This window comes from Marmota marmota, unplaced genomic scaffold (genome assembly GCF_001458135.2).
Source record: "Marmota marmota marmota unplaced genomic scaffold, marMar, whole genome shotgun sequence".
Lineage (NCBI taxonomy): Eukaryota > Metazoa > Chordata > Mammalia > Rodentia > Sciuridae > Marmota > Marmota marmota.
In genome coordinates, this window is record NW_026000082.1 from 22,118,975 (window position 1) to 22,140,305 (window position 21,331).

General features: G+C 48.6%; 1 protein-coding gene and 1 long non-coding RNA gene across 3 annotated transcripts; one reads left to right on the forward strand and one right to left on the reverse strand.

Annotated features, from left to right (window-relative positions):
• Nucleotides 1-134: 134 nt before the first annotated feature.
• Nucleotides 135-16,263, forward strand: P3h1 (prolyl 3-hydroxylase 1). Of its 2 annotated transcripts, none has more exons than XM_015485164.2 (15): nt 135-673; nt 3,287-3,439; nt 5,610-5,799; nt 5,982-6,113; nt 7,143-7,282; nt 9,404-9,493; nt 9,809-9,861; nt 10,006-10,151; nt 11,904-12,031; nt 12,202-12,297; nt 12,797-12,947; nt 14,417-14,534; nt 14,929-15,004; nt 15,287-15,427; nt 15,793-16,263. In XM_015485164.2, the coding sequence occupies exons 1-15, from the start codon at nt 212-214 to the stop codon at nt 15,946-15,948; spliced, it is 2,232 nt and encodes a 743-aa protein (XP_015340650.1). In that variant the 5' UTR covers nt 135-211; the 3' UTR covers nt 15,949-16,263. The 2 variants fall into 2 exon arrangements, with proteins under 2 accessions (XP_015340650.1, XP_015340649.1); XM_015485163.2 differs by having other exon boundaries at nt 10,030-10,151.
• LOC125620416 lies at nt 8,179-9,259 on the reverse strand. Its single transcript, XR_007352072.1, has 2 exons — nt 9,052-9,259; nt 8,179-8,672 (listed from the first exon to the last, which is right to left on the reverse strand). It is a non-coding gene; the product is annotated as an uncharacterized LOC125620416 (long non-coding RNA).
• Nucleotides 16,264-21,331: the final 5,068 nt, after the last annotated feature.

Sequence of the window (21,331 nt, forward strand, 5' to 3'; positions counted from 1 at the left end):
GGCGCGGCCTGAACGCGGAGGCGGAGCTCCAGCAAACCCTAGGGTTGCTCTGAGGGGCGGGGACCACGTTGATAGCAAGAAGTTGTGTGACCATGCGCATGCGCCGCTCTCTTAAGAGGCGGGGCTACTCCCAGGGGCGGGACCTTGCCGGGGGGTGGGATCCTGTCCTCAGCAGCGGGTGGCTTGTCGTCCCGCTAAGTCTCTGGAGGTGATGGCGCCGCAGTTGTGGAGCCTGCTGACCATACTGCTGGCGATTGCCACCGCCTCCCAGGGCGAGGGCGAGTCCGAGACGGGATGGGACCTGGCGGCGCCTGATCTGCTCTTCGCCGAGGGGACCGCGGCCTACGCGCGCGGGGACTGGGCCGGGGTCGTCCTGAGCATGGAGCGGGCGCTGCGTTCACGGGCCGCCCTGCGCGCCCTCCGCCTGCGCTGTCGCACCCAATGTGCAGCCGACTTGCCGTGGGAATTGGACTCCGGCTCCTCCGCGAGTCTGGCCCAGGCTCTGGGCGCCGCCGCCCTGCATGACCTGCGCTTCTTTGGGGGCCTGCTTCGTCGCGCCGCCTGCCTGCGCCGCTGCCTTGGGCCGCCGGCCGCTCACTCACTCAGCGAGGAGCTGGAGTTAGAGTTCCGCAAGCGGAGCCCCTACAACTACCTGCAGGTCGCCTACTTCAAGGTGCGGACCTGCCTGGGGTACTTCGGAGAGTGGTTGCAGGCGACCTGGGGAACTGGAGGACCAGGGAGGTATTCGCAGAGAGGGAGGGTGGCCTCCTGGCTGGGGAGCTCTCCTCAGACCCGGGGAGAACAGAGAAACTGCTAGGGGACCCGCCTCGCCCAGTTATTATGGCAGATGTTAACCCCAAAGGTCCAGTCTGGGGTTAGGTCCCAGGCCAAGAAAGGATTGACCTTTTATTCCCGTAATGGCTCCAAGAGGGAACTGAAGCAGCAGGTTGGGTCTCCCATCCTGATTTCATTGTAAATGTCCAAGTGAAAAGCCGGGAGCTTTCTACAATATCTTCCTTCCGGTTCGTTCTCTAATGATGCTTTTCCTGCAGCGCTCCTTCAGGACGTGGGATTGCCACGTTGCCATCAGGGGCTGCCTGGCTCCACCCTGTGGGAGACCCTCTGGCTAATCTGCCAGTTTCCAAAGAAAATTAGTGTTTTTAGGAATGTCACAGTGCCAACTGTGTACAAATAGGCTTTGAGGGTTCCAGGCTTGTGTGATGATGATGATAGACCACATGTACTTACACGCGCTGTTTTAAGCACAGCATTTATTAACTTATTTGCCCTCATCCACATGGTACCCTGTGAAGTAGATGCTACTATTAGTCTCATTTATTGAAGAGAAGGGGAAAGAAGGAGGTCTGCTGCGTATCTATTATATTCATAATTCAACAGACCTAAAAAGAGACTTACAGACTCTTGGGGACCTCAGATTTCCACCTCTGCAAGAACACTCTGCTTGTGTAGTACCCCTTCATTCCTCCTGGTTGCTTGGAAGAGTACTGGACTTTAAAATGATTGGACTATGACTTTGGTCATGTCACTTAACAGCACTACTTAAAATCCTTTGACAAACATTTATTGAATACCTACTACATTCCAGTTCTTGGACAGCTGATTAAAATGCTTAACTCTTTGTATTGTCTTGCTTTGCTGCTAAGGATCACTGTAGTAAGGGCTATCAAAAGAGTATGTGGTAGGACTGTTGTGAGCACAAAGGAGGAAAAATCTAGCTTTGTCTCAGAGAATAATTAGAGAGACTTGAGAGGTGACATTGAGCCTGTCCTAAATATTGCCTGGGAAAGAAGGATGGCTGTTCCAGGTAAAGGGCAAATTAAAACCCAAGCATGATGTATTCAGAAAAAAAATATATTGCTGTGATTGGGTGGTCAGGATATGTGTGGGGAGCAGCAGAAGAGGAGACTAAAAATGTTTAGTGAAACCAGATTCAGGGGCAAATTCTGCAGATTCAAGACAGCTGTCATCGAAATTGGATATTAGAGCACTAATTCTAGAAGCCACATGGAATAAGCTTTGGAAGGAGAACGTGAAGGCAGTGGAAACAATTCAGGGAATTAAGATACCTGTGCCTTTGTCCACCAGTGTCCACCAGAGAGAATTGAGTGAGGTGCCTCACAGGTAAGGAAGATCTGGAGGAAAGGAAGAGAATGAAGAACAGGGAAAGTAAGGAGCTGTGCTGAAAGATAAAGGGAAATAAATCCGTCAGAGGACAAATGGGAGAAACTCTAACTTTGAAGATAAAGAAAGTGAGGTACAGAGCTGGGAATTACTTACCTTGGTTCACATAACCAGGCCTGGCTCCTTTAGTGTGCTTTTTTTCTTCTTCTTTAGCACATTAAGGATACCAGCACCATCTGTGTTGAGCACCATGTGTTTAAAGCTACATGTATATCATCTTATTGACCCCATAAAATCCCATGAGATGGGTAGTGAGTGCTACTCCAGATGACAGATTAGGGAACTGAATTTGGGAAGCAAACTTTAAATTATCTAAAGTCCAGCAAGTGAGACATTAAACCTAGATCTATTGCTGGTCTGACCGACACCAAAGTCTACTAGATCCTCTAATTTATTTTGGAGTCTATATATAAACCTGTGTGAATTTAATATGCTGGATTCCGTTGCTGTGGACATTATTATGGTCCGTAGCACATTTTTTAAAATAACTATAACATTTTTTTATAACTTTTTTTTTTATAACTGTTTTAACCTCATGATCCCTAGACTTTGAGTCAGAAGATACCCAGGTCTGGATTTTATAAAAGACCTACCTTTGCCCTGAATATGTGTCCAAAAACCTCTTGATTTTCTGTTAAGCAAAATTCTTTTCCAGGAAAATTCCTAGACAGTGTAATTGTTAACTGCTCTTTAGAAGCCTTAGATTTTCTTCAGCTCAGTCCATACATTTGACCATTGAGACTGTGGTTCTTGGTATTCAGTTATCATAGCTCCCCCTACAATATGTCCTTCATTTTAAAGTAGAAGATTTACAGTACTGAAACATTACCTCCCAGAATTTGGGGAACCACTAAGCCGATTTAGGAAATAGCTGCAAATCTGCCTGGAGCACTGTGCTCCTAATGCTTGGTATGTGATCCCTGTAAATAAGTGTGTGTTCTGGGGTTGCCAGGGTCTGGGCATGATGAGTGAAGGCTTGGAAAGGCTCAGGGAGGCTGGGATTTCCTGTTTACTATAGACTGTACTGCTGGACACAAACCCAGGGCTTGGATGTCAGAATTATATTCTCGTATTTGATCCTTAGATAAACAAGCTGGAGAAAGCTGTATCGGCAGCACACACCTTCTTTGTGGGCAATCCTGAGCATGTGGAGATGCGGCAGAACCTGGACTACTACCAAACCATGTCTGGAGTGAAGGAGGATGACTTCAAGGATCTTGAGGCCAAACCCCATATGGTGAACAAGACTTTATCCCCTTTTCTGTCTCTATTTTAAAAGTGATATTTGCTAGAGTTGCTTTCTGATTACAGAAGTAACAAATGTTTGCTACACAACATTAGGAAGAGAAGATAAATATAAAACAGAAACTACTAATTGGTAATACCGTGTCACCTTAAGAAAACCCATTTTTTCACATCTAATTTTTTTACCTAAATTGATGTTATATTTTGTATATTTTTTCATCATCCTTTTTTTTTTAATGGTGTTAGGGTTTGAATCCAGGACCTCATGTATCCTAGGCAAATGTTCTACTACTGAGCTGCATCCCCACTCTTTTTTATTTTTATTTTGAGACAGGGTCTCCCTAAGTTGTCCAGACTAGCCATGAATTTGCGAACCTCCTGCCTCAGCCTCCCAAGTAGATGGGATCATAGGTGTGTGCCACTGCACCTAATTTTATCAACCTTTTTGAATTAACATTCTATCATGAACCATTTTTCAATGTCTTCTAATTTTCTTTGAAACACTTTTTTTTTTTTTTGGTACGGGGGATTGAATCCATGCCTCTCTACCACTGAGCCATATTCCCAGCCCTTTCTTTAAAACAAATTTTTTTTTTTTTTTTTTAATTTTGAGATAGGATCTCACTAAGTTGCTGAGGCTAGCCTCCAGCTTGTGATCCTGCCTCAGCCTCCCAAATCTCTGGGATTACAGGTGTGTGCCACTGCACCTGGCTTTTTTTTTTTTTTTAAGATACGGTCTCACTGTGTTGCCTAGTCCCAAACTGCTGGTCTCAGCAATCCTCCTGCCTCTGCCTCCCAAGTAACTAGTGCTACAAGCATGTGCCACCATGCCTGGCTAAAAGCACAGTGTCTAATGGCTGCATGATAGTCCATCTTAGGCAGAGACTATTTGGGTTAGTCATTTCCTTTTCTTTTACAAAATACCTGAGAAAAACAACCTAAAAGGAAGAAAGATTATTTGGGCTCACAATTCCAAAGGTTTCAGTCAATGATTATTTGTCTCCATTGTTACTTGGCCTATGATGAGGCACAATATCCTGGCAGGGAGCTGGTGGTAGAGCAAAGCTGCTCACTTCATAGTGGCAAGGAAGCGGAGGGAAAGAGCAAGGAAAGGACCAAGGACAAAGCATACCCTTCAGGGACATGCCCCCAGTGACCTACTTCCTCCAAGTGGGTCCCACCTCCTTAAGATTCCCCCACCTCCTTAAGATTCCGCCACCTCCCAGTAGCCCATTTAAACTGTGGATCAATGGATCAATCCTTTGATGAGATTAGAGCCCTGGTGATCCAGTCACTGCTGCATTAGGGACCAAGCCTTACACACATGAGCTTTTGGGTACATTTGGGATCCTAAGTCTAATACCATATTAATTTACTACTCACATTTTTTTGTCAAGTATGTTTTTGATTTTTCACTATAGTACCTAGTACAGTATTCCTCAATATTCTTTTTTTTTTTTTCATACCAGGGATTGAACTCAGGGGCACTTAACCACTGAGCCAGAGTCTCACTGAATGGCTTAGGGCCTCACTAAGTTACTGAGACTGACTTTGAACTCACAATCCTTGGGTCTCAGTCTGCCGAGCCGCTGGGATAACAGGCATGTGCCACTGTGCAGGGCTTCCTCAGTGTTCTTGATCTTTTGTTCAACAGGAAAAATCTTTCCACAAGAGAGATTATATGTTCTGCTGCACATGGTAATGCATATTTATAATCCCATCCCAAGTTCAAGACCCAGCCAAGGCAACTTAGTGAGGCCTTGCTTGAAAATTTAAAAATAAATAAATAAATAAGGGCTTGGGGTGTAGCTTAGTAGCAGAATTTTCCTGGATTCAATCCCCAGTATCACATATACACAAAAGATATATTCAGGTGCAAATTACGTTAATCTGAAAATTTTTAGACCTACCAAAAAAAGGGGGGGGGCACAAGAAAATTACAGTGAATTCCCATTCATCTTTTGCCTGCATTAAGAGTTAAATGTTTGTAAATATCAAAAAGAACACATAAAACCTATATACAAAAGGCCCTCATTGTATAGCAGCCACCCAGGTCACCCCTTCCCATCCATAACTGAGGAGCAAGAATTAGGACCCAGGTGATGTGGCAGGGCAGAGAAGTTCCTCTGCAGCTGCCTTTGAGTGTTCCTTCTTCCCAGTAGCATGAGTTTCGGCTGGGAGTGCGACTCTACTCAGAGGAACAGCCACAGGAAGCCGTGCCCCATCTAGAGGCAGCACTGCAAGAGTACTTTGTGGCAGACCAGGAGTGTCGAGCCCTTTGTGAAGGGCCCTATGACTATGATGGCTACAACTACCTAGAATACAACGCTGACCTCTTCCAGGCCATCACAGGTATGTACAGTTCAGAGTGCTGTAAGGTCAACATCCTGATAATATAGGTACAGCATTCATACCCTCATTCCTCAATTTTTTAAGTCTAGGAATCTGACTAAAAATTGCTTCCACTTGAATTTGTTCATCTTAACCAGGATTTGTGAACCTCATAGTTATTCCTACTTTTTGATTCCTTTCAGATCATTATGTACAAGTCCTCAGCTGTAAGCAGAACTGTGTCACCGAGCTGGCTTCCCACCCAAGTCGAGAAAAGCCCTTTGAAGACTTCCTCCCATCACATTATAATTATCTGCAGTTTGCCTATTATAACAGTAAGGCCAAATTTCTTTTCTCTCTCTCTCTGCCACCTGAACTAAAAAGCTATGCTGGATAGGCAGGGCTTATAGCCACTATATCTCTTCAACACACTGGGCATCTTTCTGTGAGTATGGGAAGTCCTATGCCCGGTGATCCCTGGATACTTTGTTACAAGCTAGTGGCCCAGGAAGCCATTTCTAGCCACCCAAAAAATGGAGAGGAGGACTGTAGGACCTCTTTCTCTTGTTCCATTTGTCACATTTTAATGCAATTTTGCATTTGAATTAAAAGTAATAGCAAAAGTTACAGTGGGTTTAAACCACTCACAGGGCATTTCCAGCCCTGCTCCCTTGAATAGCACCCATACTCACAGGGATCCTGCCAGTATCCAGAAAACCAACAAATCAATGGGTTCTTGCTGAGTTCCTAATGTGAGCCAGGCATTATATATATCCAAAGGCTCACAATGCCCATAGCTGAGTTGAAGAGACTAATATGAATAAGAGCTGTCTATCAAAGAGGTGATTCTTTCCCTCTCTTCTGGGGATCCATAGGAAAAAGAAGGTAGGAAGATGGGAATATTTTTCTGAAATCGATCTAATGATTGTGTGTATTGAGGCAGGATATTGGCCAGTATTTGAATTATTTGTGAATTTTTAAATATGTGGGCATGCAGAAGGCTGTTTCTTTCCCATCTCAGTGATAGGCAGCCTTGACACTGAATACCAAAAAATCAGTTATATAATTTGTGTGCTCTGTAACTTCCTCTCAAATCGGGCTGTTGAGTTATATAGTTGGTGCCACCTTGACTTGTCATTATTGCCTTGAGCTTTGCTGAGACTGAAACCAGGAGGCCTACCACTCTGAGGGAAGAGCCAAGCTTCCTTCTTTCCCTCCATGTGAAGCCCTGCTTCCCTGTAGTTGTTCCCTCTGCCACTAGATGGTAACCATCTGGTTTTAAGAACACTGAGCACTAAATAGTTCCTGATACCCAGGATTAGACCCCCTCCTCTCAGCCATTTTTCTTTTTTCCTTCACTACAGTTGGGAATTATACACAGGCTATCGAATGTGCCAAGACCTATCTCCTCTTTTTCCCCAATGATGAGGTGATGAGCCAGAATCTGGCCTACTATACAGCTATGCTTGGAGAAGAGCAGGCCAGCTCCATCAGCCCACGCCAGGTGAGAGACTTGCTTCAGCCTGAACCCTGACCAGAAGGCAGAGAGTAGGGCATTGTAAGGGAGTGGGCCTTGTGATGCCTGGGCACATGTACATGCATGTGCTGGCTCAGCTTGTCACTCAGAAAAGGAACACAGGGAGCACTGGGAACATGCCAGGGCCTCCAGCACCATCTGGGCCCAGTCTGCATTCTGATTCAGTGCAGAAAGCAGAACTGTAAGGCGACTGCTTTGCCCAATCTCAGCACACCCTTTGGGACACTTATACCTTCTGGCCCAGGCCTATCACTGTTTTCTTCATGCTAGGTTTTATCCACTCGCCTGCTTTCTCCATTTCGCTACCCATCGCACCTTCTCGTTGCCATTGTCAGTTCTTTCCCATATTTCAGCATTTTCCCCATCTCTTTATAGCACAAAGTCTTTATAGCACAAAGACTACCACACTGAGGGAAGAGCCAAGCTTCCTCCTTCCTGGCTCTGGAATCATGAGTCTTGCCAGCCCCTCCCATGTGAAGTCCTGCTTCCCTGTAGTTGTTCTCTCTGGCCACTAGATGGTGACTATCTGGCTTTAAGATGGCACTTCAGGCTCTTTGTCTTTTTTCTTTATGGTTATATTAGTGAGTCTGAGAAGGGGAGGGAAAATAACCCATGTGGTCAGTCTACCATTTTTAACTAGAAATTTCCTCTTAAAGGTAGCTAGCATTTGTTGAGCTCCCATACAAACCAAGCACTATGCAGGGTGGCCGAGCATGCATCATCCTATTCAATCATCACAGCTGCCCCTCAGCTGTGGAGAGGAGGACATGTAGATGAAATAACTTGTGTGTGACCTGTGAATGACTTGTGGTGCCTGGAATCTGTTCCCTGCTTGTCCCTCTTGGGCACAGTTCTGACACAGCTGACACTTCATAAATCAGTGTTGAGTGAATAAGTGGCGGCAGTGGGTTTGCTTCCTGGCCTCATTGAGTTGTTGGAGAGGGTTAAAGGAGATAACACAGAGGCTTTGTGTCTAGCACTTGGTGAAGGAGGCCAGTAATTTAAACTCCTTAGGAGAAAATTTCCATCTTCCTCTTGGATAATTATAGCAGCTAATAGGACTCACTGGCTCCTTCAGCACTTTCTTCCTTGAACTGCCTCATCTTTTATTTCGACTAATGATGTCTTCTTTTTTTCTTCCTTCCTTCTTTTGCTGCTTGGACACTAGAAGGGCACCCAGGGAAAGATGTGACCCCAAAAGGGACTCAGTTTCCCTACCCTGGGTAAGCCCTACCTATGAGCACATGTGGGAAGCCAGAGTGTTGGGCCCAGCAGTTCTGCAGCTGCCTGTCTTCAGGAAGGGATAGGGTCCGGTCTTTCTGAAGGAGGCAGGTGGTAGAGTAGAAGGCACAGGGTCCTGAGGATTAGAGACCTTGGTTTTAATGTAGATCCCTGCTCCCCATTTCCTGTAGAGTCACATTAAACAGATCCCCTCTGCACCTCAGTTTGTTGTTCTGAAAAATGAGGATAACAGTGTCTACCCAGAGGTGGTCGTAAAGATTAAATGACTAATACAAACTGGGTATGGTCACTCACACCTATAATCCCGGTGACTCAGGAGGCTGAGGCAAAAGGATCACAAGTTTGAGACCATCCTTAGCCACTTAGTGAAATGCTGTCTCAAAATAAAAAATGAAAAGGACTGGGGATGTGGCTCAGTGCTAGAGTGCCCTTGGGGTTCAGTCCCCCAGGCCCCCACAATGAAAGGAGAGTTGTCTAACAGCTAGGCCTCCTACCTGATTGTTGACTCCTGCAGAAGTCAAGGAGGAATTTGGAATGCTGAAGCATGTTTCCTCATCTCCTGAGAATCATCAGATTTTCTGTCCTGGAGATTGGGGCTGAGGAAGGTGGGGAAGGGAGCTGTTTCTGTTCAAGGGAAGCCTGGCTGTGTTGTCCTCAGAGCATTGCTTGTGCCAAGCAGGAGGAACCCTTGAGCACAGGGACCTTTGTCCCAAATTGAAGAGCAAACATACCAGATGGTGGGGGCAGGAGGCTTTAGTCACAGGGAGGGCAGTGCAGAGTGCCAAGGAGGGCCACCCTAGGGCGAAAGGCACCTGAGCTCTAAGAGAGTCCTCTCACTGTTTCCAGAGTGCCCAGGAGTACCGACAGCGCAGCCTGCTAGAGAAAGAGCTGCTTTTCTTCGCTTATGATGTGTTTGGAATTCCCTTTGTGGATCCGGTGAGTTGGGGAGGGAGGAGGAATCTGTTCCCTGCTTGTCCCTCTTGGGCACAGGGGTGGGGGAGTAATACAGTGGACAACTCTGAGGAGAAGACTGCCAGGGGCTGAGCCAGGGGGATCTGTGGGCCACCGGGATGAGAGCAGCGAGGAGGATGAGGGGCCTGGGCAGCTAGGTGACTTGGGTTTGGAGAGCTCCGCCTCACTCCTAAAGGGGGCAGATTCCTCCTGGGGCCCTGATTCACACATGCAGATCTGGAGGATTAAGTAGGTGAGTGCATTATCCTATCTAGTTCACTTTTCCTGGCCTACTTTCAGGATTCATGGACTCCAGAAGAGGTTATTCCCAAGAGACTACAAGAGAAACAGAAGTGAGGCCCTTGAAGAAACTGCATGATTGGATCTGACGAAGCATTTGAGGCTTCCTGCGCCCAGGCAGATGGGAACTCCTGGCCAGGGGTGGGCAGGTCCAGTCTGGGAAGCTGGGGTGGGAGCCCAGGGCTGGCCCAGCACAGTCCTCAGAGCCGCTATGCTCACAGGTCAGAACGGGAAACCGCCGTCCGCATCTCCCAGGAGATCGGCAACCTTATGAAGGAGATTGAGACTCTTGTGGAAGAGAAGACCAAGGAATCTTTGGATGTGAGCAGGCTCACCCGGGAAGGTGAGAGGACGGAGCTAGGGGCACATCAACAATCATAGGGGCAGCCAGGCAGGTCACCCCACATTTGTCAGGCAGCACCCACTCCAGCATTGTACAGGTCACTGTGGGCTAGCCTCCTTCCCTCAGGTATTAGGACTGACCTTTGCCCTGGCTTCTGTCCTTCCTAACTTTCTCCTGGCAAGAGCTGGCCTTTGGCTGAGAAGTGAGATTCCCGTGTCATTGTTAGCCTAGTGTATTCACTTCAGGAAGTATGTAGTAAGATAAAACTCATCTGTCCCCTACTCCAAACTCCTTTCTCCTGCCTTCCTCCACTCATCCTATTACAGAGACTAAGAATCTTTGCATCCTTTGGCTCCTTTTCCACCCTTGCCCATCTCTTTTGCCCCCCAACCCCATTGCCTCAGGCCTGCTAGGCTGCATCACCTCTTATTTGTACCTACTTCCTCTCATCTAGTCTGTCCTCACCACTTCCACGTGAGCCCCTGCTCCTGCCCCTTTACCTGCATGTCCTACTCTTCCCCTGGTAAACCTCTGCATCAGGAGGGTTGCTCCTTGTTCTCTGAGCCTGCCCTCTGCTCATGTATATTTATGCTTGTCCCTCCTCCTAACACCTCCTACTCTATCGACCCCTGAAGCCACCTCAGGTACAATACACAAAGGCTCCCTTAACCTCCCTCTTTCTTTTAAATTCTTCAGTCATTGCAGTCTGCTTGGGCTGGGTGTTGGCATGGCTGTGGAAAGGTTCCTCTTCAGGTGTTAGCCCCTCTCATCTGGCACAGTGCCTTGCACTCACTGAGGCCACAGCACGTGGGGACATTGAATCAAGTCTCTGGAATTCCCCAGTACAGAGACACACCATAGAGTGATAAGGGAGAAATATTGGCTTCTGCCCTACCGTTGCTTAAATTGACAGTGGTGGGTATAATAAGGTTAGCATGTGAAAAGTCTATTCAGCATTCCTTTATTTTCAGAGAACTTTCATGTTTTTCTCTTATTTCTCTTAATTATCTGAGAGGTGAGTTGGGCAGATTCTGAGATCCTTATTTTACTTACATGATATGACCAGTGGATGGTAGCCAACATTTTTGAGTATGGGTTGAATACTATGATAAACTATCAATTTGCCTTATTCATTGTTAACATCAAATGGCACCAAACTTATGAGGTAGATCATTTGAAAGATGAGAACATATAATTAATTAAAATTAACCTCAGAGTTGAGTGTGGTGGTAGCTCAGAGGCTGAGCAAGAGGATTACAAGTTTGAGGTCAGCCTCAGCAATTTAGTGAGGCTCTAAGCAACTTAGCAAGTCCCTGTCTCAAAATTTAAAAAAAAAAAAATTAAAAATAAAAAGGGCTGGGGAGATGGCTCATTGGTAAAATACTCCTGAATTCAATCCCTGGTATCAAAAAAAAAAAAAAAAAAATTGACCTCAAAGAAGTTAAATAACCTACTAAGGTCATCTAGCTAATAAGTGGAAGGTTCAGGAGTAGAAGCCAGTTCTTTCTGAAGCTGGAGCTTAGGTTTTAGGAATGTTTCAACAACTTGTGAAGGCCCAAGAGCCAGTAGCTATTTGGTGGTGGAGCCAGGAATAAGACTTGGACCTCTGTTTCATCTCCAAGTTCTGTCCTCTGGACCACCCTACCTTGGAAGTGACTCACTGGGAGATTTCTCTTGTGAATAGGAAACAGCTGGAATTTCTGTTCCTCACAAGGAGGCTGTAGGGTTTCGTCCCTTGTCATTGCTCTGCAGGAGGTCCCCTGCTGTATGAAGGCATCAGTCTCACCATGAACTCCAAACTCTTGAATGGTTCCCAGCGAGTGGTGATGGATGGCATGATCTCTGATGATGAGTGTCGGGAGCTGCAGAGACTGACCAATGTAAGGGAAGCCCAGCTACTGCACCTTTTCCCCAAGGGTCCAACATCCTGCCCCTCCACATGCCTTTTAGGTGTTGAACCTTTGTCTGCCCCTTGCTGCCTGCAGTTGACCACCTCTTATCAGGCCTCAGCCACCTGGGCTAACTTCACCTTGTCTTTTGAGCCTTGTAGGCAGCAGCAACTTCAGGAGATGGCTACCGAGGTCAGACCTCCCCACACACCCCCAGTGAAAAGTTCTATGGAGTCACTGTCTTCAAAGCCCTCAAGGTAAAATCAATCCTGGGCAGTCTAGCATGAGGAGAAGGGAGGAATCTTCTTGTCTGAGGAGGTGGGACTAGGGGGAAGCTGAAACTTTGGAAAGGAGATGGGATTAGTGGTAGAAAAGAAAAAGTGTCTTACTGCTTATATTCCAGTTGTCACAGATTACAGGTGAGTTATATTAAATGTGGTAACTTGAATTCTGGTATTAGCACCATTGTGATAAAAATGAGGTGAGCAAGACAAGACTGTACCCAGAGCTATGGAGATGCTTTCTGAAGAACCGCTGGTTCCAGAGGGTTGTATCCTGTGCAGGATGCACCAGGTTTGAAAGAGGGAAAAGAGTACTATGGTGGGGGTTTCAGATGTGAGGAGCAGAGAGGTTGTACCTTTGGCAGCAGGTAGGGGATGCTCACCTGGGCTCTTACAGCATCAGGCCTGGTGCTTCAGTGTCCCTGCGGCCCATAAAGGGGCATTCAAAGTATCTGATCACCAATCTCCTTGGCAGCTGGGGCAGGAAGGGAAAGTTCCTCTACAGAGTGCCCACCTGTACTACAATGTGACGGAGAAGGTGCGGCGTGTCATGGAGTCCTACTTTCGCCTGGACACCCCTCTCTACTTCTCCTACTCCCACCTGGTGTGCCGCACTGCAATTGAAGGTGGGTCTCATCACCCTGCAGCCTCCCTGAGCATATTGTGCCCCAGCACTATGCTGCACCTTGGGGACATGGAGGGAACCAGTGCAGACAAACTGGAGGGAGCCCAACATGTTGAGTGTGACAGTAGCCTGGAGGACGTTACAGTCACCCTACCCAGGGTTCAAGAGGCTTCCCAGAGGCATGGTGGCAGCTTACAGGATGAATACATTTATGGAATTCACAGTGGGGCAAGAAGATGTATTACCCAGAGACTAGCAGATCAAAGGAACAGGCATTTAGGGGCCTAGTAGTTGAGACAACTAAGAAAGTTGCCAGATTATGGAGACATTCTGGAATTTCTGTTTTATCCTTTCAGTCAGTAATAAGCTGTGCTACAAATCCAAGTCACAGTAGATGCAAGGTTATTCCTCATTACCTCACCCTTTTGCTCTCCTTTTGCTTTCCTTAGCAGGGGTGAGGTACTTCCAGGCTGCAGGCGTCACACGTGGCTCACAGCCAGCTCTGTCATGCTGTAGTCTTCAGAGGGCCCCTGGCATTGACATGCCCTTGGTAGGTGACAGAGATTAGAGGTCTTCTCTCTCCCTCAAGATTTTTGGAATTCTGTGAAAATCTGAGAACATGTCAAGCACAGGACTGTGTGTGTCATGGAGCCTCAAGGTGGAGGAGAGCTGACCAAGGCAGTGGGAGGCCAGGGAGGAGTCTTCAAGCAATGAAGGACTCACAACACCTTTATTTTTAGAAGCTATGATTTGCTGCCATGTGTTGAGAGTTTTGGAGAAAGGAAATCACACTCAAGACAAGAGTGTGATACCATAGGAGAGTATTGAGGAGAGTGGGCAGGGCCTGGTGACTGACTGGACAAGTGGGGACAGCCCAAGAGGCATCTGTTGTGACTTGACAGTGCTGCCAGTCATGGGATCTGTTGAAGGTTTGGAATGGGGAAAGGTGTGTTCATTGTCCTGCGTAGTGTAAAACGTCTGGCCTTTTATAGTAAGCCCCATCTGTTCCTTTTCATACCTTCTCCCTGTGTGGTTTCTGTGCCTGCCCAACTCCAGAGCCACCTCTAAAGTTACTTTCTCTTCGCTGCTCCCCCCTCTCCTCCCCTCACCTCCTGCAGTCCTTTCTGAGAGTTGCCTCACTCTGCCCTGCACCCTGCTGACCTCCTGAGTCCTTGTCTTCACTTCCCCCAGTTCCTAGTTCATAAAATCTAGCTTCAGACAGTTAGGCCACTCCGCCCAGGACCTGCCTCATTGGAGCCCCACAGACCTGCCTGCTGCACCCCCCTTGCCCCTGCATACTTGTCCTGACCTCTAAGCTGTGGCTTAGCCAAAGACACCCCCTTCAGCTTCCCTCAGTTCATTGACCATATCCAAGGACTGAAACACATTTGGGAAGCGCCGCCCCATGCAATAGGAGAGTTGTGATATCTCCTGCAGTGCCCAGCACTAACACGGTTCCCTTGGCTCCAGAAGCACAAGCTGAGAGGAAGGACAGCAGCCATCCAGTCCACGTGGACAACTGCATCCTGAACGCTGAGACTCTTATGTGCATCAAGGAGCCCCCTGCCTACACCTTCCGGGATTACAGGTGAATGTGGTGGCAGGTGCCGCATGAGGAGGCCTGTGCTTGCCACTTGGTGCCTTGTACTCTGCCTGTGCACTCTCAGCACATGTGTGTATACAGGCCAGGGCCAGCAGTCCCCTCCAGTCCAGCCCTCTTCCCAACCCCTGATAGGAAGGTAGCAGTGGGGGATCTTCTGGTGGGGTGAGGAGTGTAACCACCCGCGTGGGCTTGATGACAAGAGCAGGAGCCTGGGGAGGTGGAGGGTGAAAGGCTGTGGGCTGCCATGGCTTCAGAGAAGCTGCTTACAGGCTCCTTCCCCTGGAAGGCCACCCTCCAGCTGCTGGAACAGAGCATGTGGAGGTAGACGGCCCTGGGGAGTGGGAGAAGGGCCACATTGGGATGTTTCTGCCTTTCCCAGTGCCATCCTTTACCTAAATGGGGACTTTGATGGAGGAAACTTCTATTTTACAGAACTGGATGCCAAGACTGTGACAGTAAGTGTGCCCTTGTCCTCATCCCCAGGGGATAGAAATCCTGTTTCCTGGAGTTGATCTCCACAAAGTACAGTGTACAGAATGACCCACTGGGCTTCTTTGTGACCAGTTCCCTTTCCCCAAACCAAGGTGGCTTTGAGATATGTCAGCTGCTCCTCTAACTGACCGTTAACCCTGAACTCTGGGAAGCCATGCAGAAGCTGCCCTCGGTCCTGGCCCCTAGTGAGCACATGGCTTTTCTAAGTTGTTCTCCTGTGCATGCCCTCTTTTTGTCCCCTTTAGGCAGAGGTGCAGCCCCAGTGTGGAAGGGCTGTGGGATTTTCTTCAGGCACCGAAAACCCGCATGGAGTGAAGGCTGTCACCAGGGGGCAACGCTGTGCCATTGCCCTGTGGTTCACCTTAGACCCTCGACATAGTGAGCGTGTAAGAACCCATTATGCTAAGTAAACTCTTCCTGGAAGGGCCCTGTTTCTCATCCCCCTGCCCCAAATCCTGCTGCCAGTAGTCACAAAGGGCACATTGGGTGTGGGGCTCCCGCGGCAGCTTGTCACCATTGTCAAGCTGCCCCATCCCCAGGCTTCTTCCTTACCTGTAAACAGGGTCCGGGGTGTGTGCTGAGTTCTTGGTTCCTTTCTTGGGCCCCTCAGCTGTCTTGTCAGGGCACAGGCCCGCTGGGAAAGTGGGAACTCAGGCCATGTAGCAGCCTGCATTGTTCAGGACACCACAGCCAGAGGAGGATGAACCCCTGGTCCCAGGCCTCTCTGAGTGGGTGGGCTTTGTCCTTGCAGGACAGGGTGCAGGCAGATGACCTGGTGAAGATGCTCTTCAGCCCAGAGGAGATGGACCTGCCCCAGGAGCAGCCCCTGAATGCACAGCAGGACCCCTCCCAACCTGGAGAAGAGTCTCCCCCAGGCAGTGAGTCGAAGCTCAGGGATGAGCTATGACAGCACTCTGCTCACATGTGCCTGGGTGATTGGACTCATAGGGAGGAACTCTGTCCTATACCCCGGACTGGCTGCCCCTCAGGGTGACAGAGCAGTGGAACTTAGGTTGCTGCTCAGCTGAGGGGACTCAGTTCACAGCCTTCTGTGTGGTGCTACTGCTCTTGGAGTGGATGTGGCAGGATGCCACTCCCCTCTGGGACTGACTGAAGGCTCAGGACACAGAGCTACCCCAGGGCCTGCATGGGCAGCTGCATGACAGCAATACAGTATTTAAGTGTCTGTGTGGTCAACCAAAGAATAAATGATTTGTGTTTTTTTGTTTGGTGGTTTGTTCAGAGAGTGGAAATATGTCCATTCTGCCGCAGAGACCTCACCTGGTGGAAACTGCTCTGGGAAAGATGCAGTGACCAGTGGGGGGCAGGAAAGCCTGGCTCGAGACCCAGCCCGGCCACTTCCTGTGAAGCCTCAGGCCACACTTAACCAGGGGCCTTGGGGTCCTGTCCAGATGTGGAGGGTCCTAGTTCTCATCCTGCCCATCTTCTGGGACAGCTGTGTGGCCCAGATGCTCTATCGGGTGTGACAACACTTTGTAAACTGTAAAGCTCTGGATGAATGGTTGGGATTATTCCTAATCCTCTTCTGGCAGGGAATGGTGGTCAGCAGTGTGCTGGCAGACTGCCCCCATGGCAGCCACATGCATCCTGTTGTGCTGGCTGGCCGCAGAGCCCTGTACTTCCAGGCCTCCATGTGCAGGATAGCTCTTGCGATACACTGACCATGGAACTGGATATGGAGATCCTCTGGCCTCATCCCTGGCACCAAGCCCATCACCTTCACTGTGTCTGAGATGCACTTGGACAGGGAACCTGCACTCATTTAGACAATCAACCAAATTTATTTCTTGAGACCAGCTGTGTAAGATTATGGTAGGGAAAAAATTAAGCCCTTGCCCTCCCTTATGGAGCTTATATTTTGTAGAGGAGACAGATAATAAATGTGTAAATATGTGTATGTGTGTGTTTGTGTGTGTATAATCCCGAGAGGTAGAAAATAAATCAGGGCTCTGAGGCAGAAGTAACAAAGAGGCCGACACAGTGGCAGAGTGGGCCAAGAAGAGAGTGGCAAGTGGTCAGGTCTTGGGGGTCTCATTGACTGCACTGAGGACATGGGAGCCCCAGAAGGGTTTTGAGCAGGGGAGCAACAGCACCCGACTTATATTTCAAAATTTGTGTGTGTGTGTGTCCCTTACTGGAGATTGAACCCAAGTATGCCTTACTACTATTCTATGTCCCCAGACCTTTTAACAGGGTGTCCATAGTTTGCCAAGACTGGGCTTATATGGGAGATCCTCTTGCCTGGGCGTCCCAAGTCACTGGATTACAAGCATGTGCCACTCTGACTTATATATTGCAAAAGGTTTCATGAACCGTATATGACAAATAAGCCACGGGGAAAGGAATGGAGACAAGAAAACCTGTGGGGCTGCTGAGTGAGCCAGGAGAGGGGAAGGTGGCCTGGGCCAAGCGGCAGCAGTGAAGGTGGGGAAGCAGGATTCTAGGTCTAGTCAGAGACAACAGGAAGTGCTGATGGATTGTCCAGGATGTGTGAGAAAAAGCATCCAGAAGAAGCTAAGCAGATGGATGGAGAGCTGCTCTCCCTCCCCTGGCAGCGGAGGAGAAGACTGCAATAGGAATAGCTGAGGGGCACGGGAACCAGGAGTTTGGTTTAGACATCCTAAGCTTGAGTTTAAGGAGCATAATGATGCCATCCAAAGCCAGGAGGAGAAGAGAAGGAGTCAGAAGGCAGCTTGTCTGGAAGTAAGGGAGTGATGGGGACCGTGGGACCCGCTGCCAGAGCTGAGAACCAGGGAACCAAGAGGCATCCTGAACTGGATGAGGGCATTTCAAGGAGAGGGAACAGCAGCATCATGCCGCCCAGAGGCTGAGTGAGATGGGAACTGAGGACCCACCTTCACATGTAGCAACAAGGGATCAGTGGACACTTCAGCAACAGATGTCTTGGTGAGGTGGTGTGGACGAGCTCAGGACAGGGAGACACAGACAACCTTTCCAGGAGTTTGGTAGAAAGATGAACTTAGAGGCCTGAGGATATAGCTCAGTTGGTAGAGTGCTTGCCTTGCCTGCACAAGACCCTGGGTTCAATCCCCAGCACCACAAAAAAAAGAAAAGAAATATAGGGGCTGGGATTGGCTCAGTGGCAGAGCGCTTGCCAAGCATGTGTGAGGCACTGAGTTCAATTCTCAGCACCACATATAAATAAATAAAGGTCCATTGACAACTAAAAAAAATATTTTTTTTAAAAAGATGGGGCTGGGGATGTGCCTCAAGCAGTAGCGCGCTCACCTGGCATGTGCGGGGCACTGGGTTCGATCCTCAGCACCACATAAAAAATAAAGATGTTGTGTCCACCGAAAACTAAAAAATAAATTTAAAAAAAAAATTCTCTCTCTCTGTCTCTAAAAAAAAAAAAAAAAGAAAAGAAAGATGAACTTAGAAGAAGATATGGAGTCAAGAAATGATGATATTCAGGCTGCAAGCTAGCACTGCATGTCAGCATGCCCATGCGAATGATCCAGTCCAGACAGTGGCTGTTCCTCTCTTTGTTGACCTCTTCTCTGTCCTCATTGGGTGACTCAGTGCAGAGAGGACTGCATGGGTACAGCTGCACCCATGTGCTGAGAGTAACTCACTTCCCTCACTTAGAGTTGTATGTGACCTTCAAGATGGGCAGCCTCCGAGCATTTCCTCACCAGGACAATGGGATTTCAGTCCTCACTGCCCCAGAGGGTTGCGGGTAGTAGAGGGAATGCTCACCAGGTGCCGAGCACAGTGCTTAGCGCAGGGTAGAGACTCAAAATTACAGAAATATACAAGGGCCTCATTCTGGTTTTCTAGGTTTCCACATCAAGGCAGATGACCTTTACCATTTCAACATATGCTAACCACATACAGACAGCAGACTGTCTCTACAGAGTTCACAAAAAGTCAAAATGTTTTTGATGGCAGCTGGACCAAGATAAGTGTATATAATTAGCCTGGGGTGAGTCCTCCTGGAAGCAGAGGGTGATGGTAGGGTCCCGACTGAGATGTGACTGTGATTGCCCGGTTTGGTAAAGCAACAGGAGAAAATTTGTTTGAGATTAAGGGAGAGGGCTCAGAAAACTATTAGAGGAGAAGAAAGGCCACTCAACAAACCTGGGGAAGAATTGGACGTGACAGCCCTTGGTCTCCAGTACCCAACACAGCTGGCAAAGCTCTCAGCAGGACACCAGAGACCTGTGTATAGTGCTGTTTGCAGAGGAGAGAAGGCACTCTTGGATGTGCATTGCAAGAGTTCCCACCCTCGGTTAGGCAGTGGGACTCAAGCGGCTGCTTACAATCCTCAGGAAGAAGGCAGTGGCTAAATGCAATAAATGGGATGATGTGGACTATTATGGGATTCCAGATCAGGCCCCGAGCAGGTCGAATGGTTGGGGGCAGCCACATTGCTGGCTGCATTGCTTTCTGTGTGGCCTGAGACAAGTCATCTCTGTCCTGAGCCTGTGGCTGCACAGGAATCTCAGACCAAGTTGGGGGTCGTAAGACCAGCACCCCTTCTGAGATTCAGAGTTTCTCACAGTGGCTGCAGAGAAGGTGCTGGATTGGATCAGGAGGAGGCAAAACGTTTAATCCTCATAAGAGTCAGTGAGCAACACTATCCAGGCCAGCTCTCGGCCAGGCGCAGTTGCCGAGGAAGTAGTGAGAAGGCACCCAAGGGGGAGGTCAGGCCCTGGGGGAGCCTCTCTGGGACAGCTTTCCTTAAGCAGAGTTCTTCTGACATTTTTTTGTGTTCCAGTAGCAATTTTCACCTAGTATTTGATCCTTGTAAACTCCCTCATCAACCAGGCAGGACAAGTGATGTTATTCCTATTTTTCAGAGAAGCTGAAGGATTTGTCTAATGTCACACAGCTTTTCAATGATGGAGATAAAACTAGAACTCTTGGCTTCCTGTAATCTAAGTGAAAGCACTTTTTAAATAGTTTTTTGGCATGTGCCACCCCAGGGCAGTTTCAGTTAGCTCTCATGGGAGGCTGGAGTGGGAAGAGTCCCTTCCTGCTCTCCTTGCATGCCTGGGAGTCACTCACTGCAGAAGCCACCAAGAGTGGCAGGTGCCCAGGCTGGAAAAGCTATGCCTTTTAGGATGTGCCACGCCAGAAGCAGGACCTGAATTCCAGAAGGCTTTGGAGCATTAATGAGGGAAGTCCACTAAAGTAGGAGAGGACATTCTGATAGAACAGACACAAAACCTTATATGAGCTGGATGCAGTGGGGTATGTGAGCCCAGTGGCTTGGGAGGCTGAGGCAGGAAGATGGCAAGTTCAAAGCCAGCCTGAGCAACTTAGCAAGGACCTAAGCAACTTAGTGAGATCCTATTCAAAATAAAATTTAAAAAGGGCTGAGGATGTGGCTCAGTAGCTAAGCAACCCTGGGCTTAATCTCTAATACCAAAAAAAAAAAAAAAGAGAGAGAGAGAGAGAGAGAGAGAGAGAGAGAGAGAGAGAGAGCTTCCAAGAAAGATATGTCGACCAGGAGGTTCAGGGAGGAGGGGTGTCCTGCTGCCTCTAGGACCTCGCAGTTGTGACACCTTGGCCCTCAACAGTGACTGTCTTCCCCTCTTGGCTCTTAGCTCTCTCACTTGTCAATAGAGGAGGTTGCAGCTCATGGTCTCGAGGACCCGGGTGTCACTGACACTCCATTTCTGTGTGGCCTTGAGGTTCCACAGTTTAAATACCTGACCTGGGAGGCCAGTTTAAAGAGAGAGGACCCCACCTGTGGGAATGTCATGTGCCAAGTAGCTGCCCTCCCCTTCCCATGCCTTCCCCCAAGGGTCACTTACCTTATTCAACCATCACAACTCCATGGTAGAGGTCCATTTAGAGGTAAGGAAGGGTACTAGGCTCCACAGCACAGGTCATCTGTGAGGGGCATCTTGTGACTGCCTGCCCCTCCCAATCTGAAGCTAGCACCTCTCTGTGAAAGGCAGAAGGGGAAGCAGTGCCATACACCTGCAGGGAGAAGCCCTCCCTCCTGCTTCCCTCCCTCCACCTCAGCCTCTGTAACTTGTCCCAGGTCAGCCTGCCTGGAAGGGTTAGAGGAACCAAGGCACAAGAAATGCCAGTCTCGGGGCTTTCACTGCCTCCCCAGGAGTCCTGGGTTTTGTCTCCTTCCCCATGCGGGGCTCTCGCCACACCCCCTGTTCCCCTGGATCCTACTCTCTTGTCATTGAGAAAGAGCAATTTGAACTCAGGACTGACTTTTCTGCCACCATTCTGGACCCCATTGGCGTTTGGGGATCTGAGGGCCATCCCAGGAAGCAGTTCTG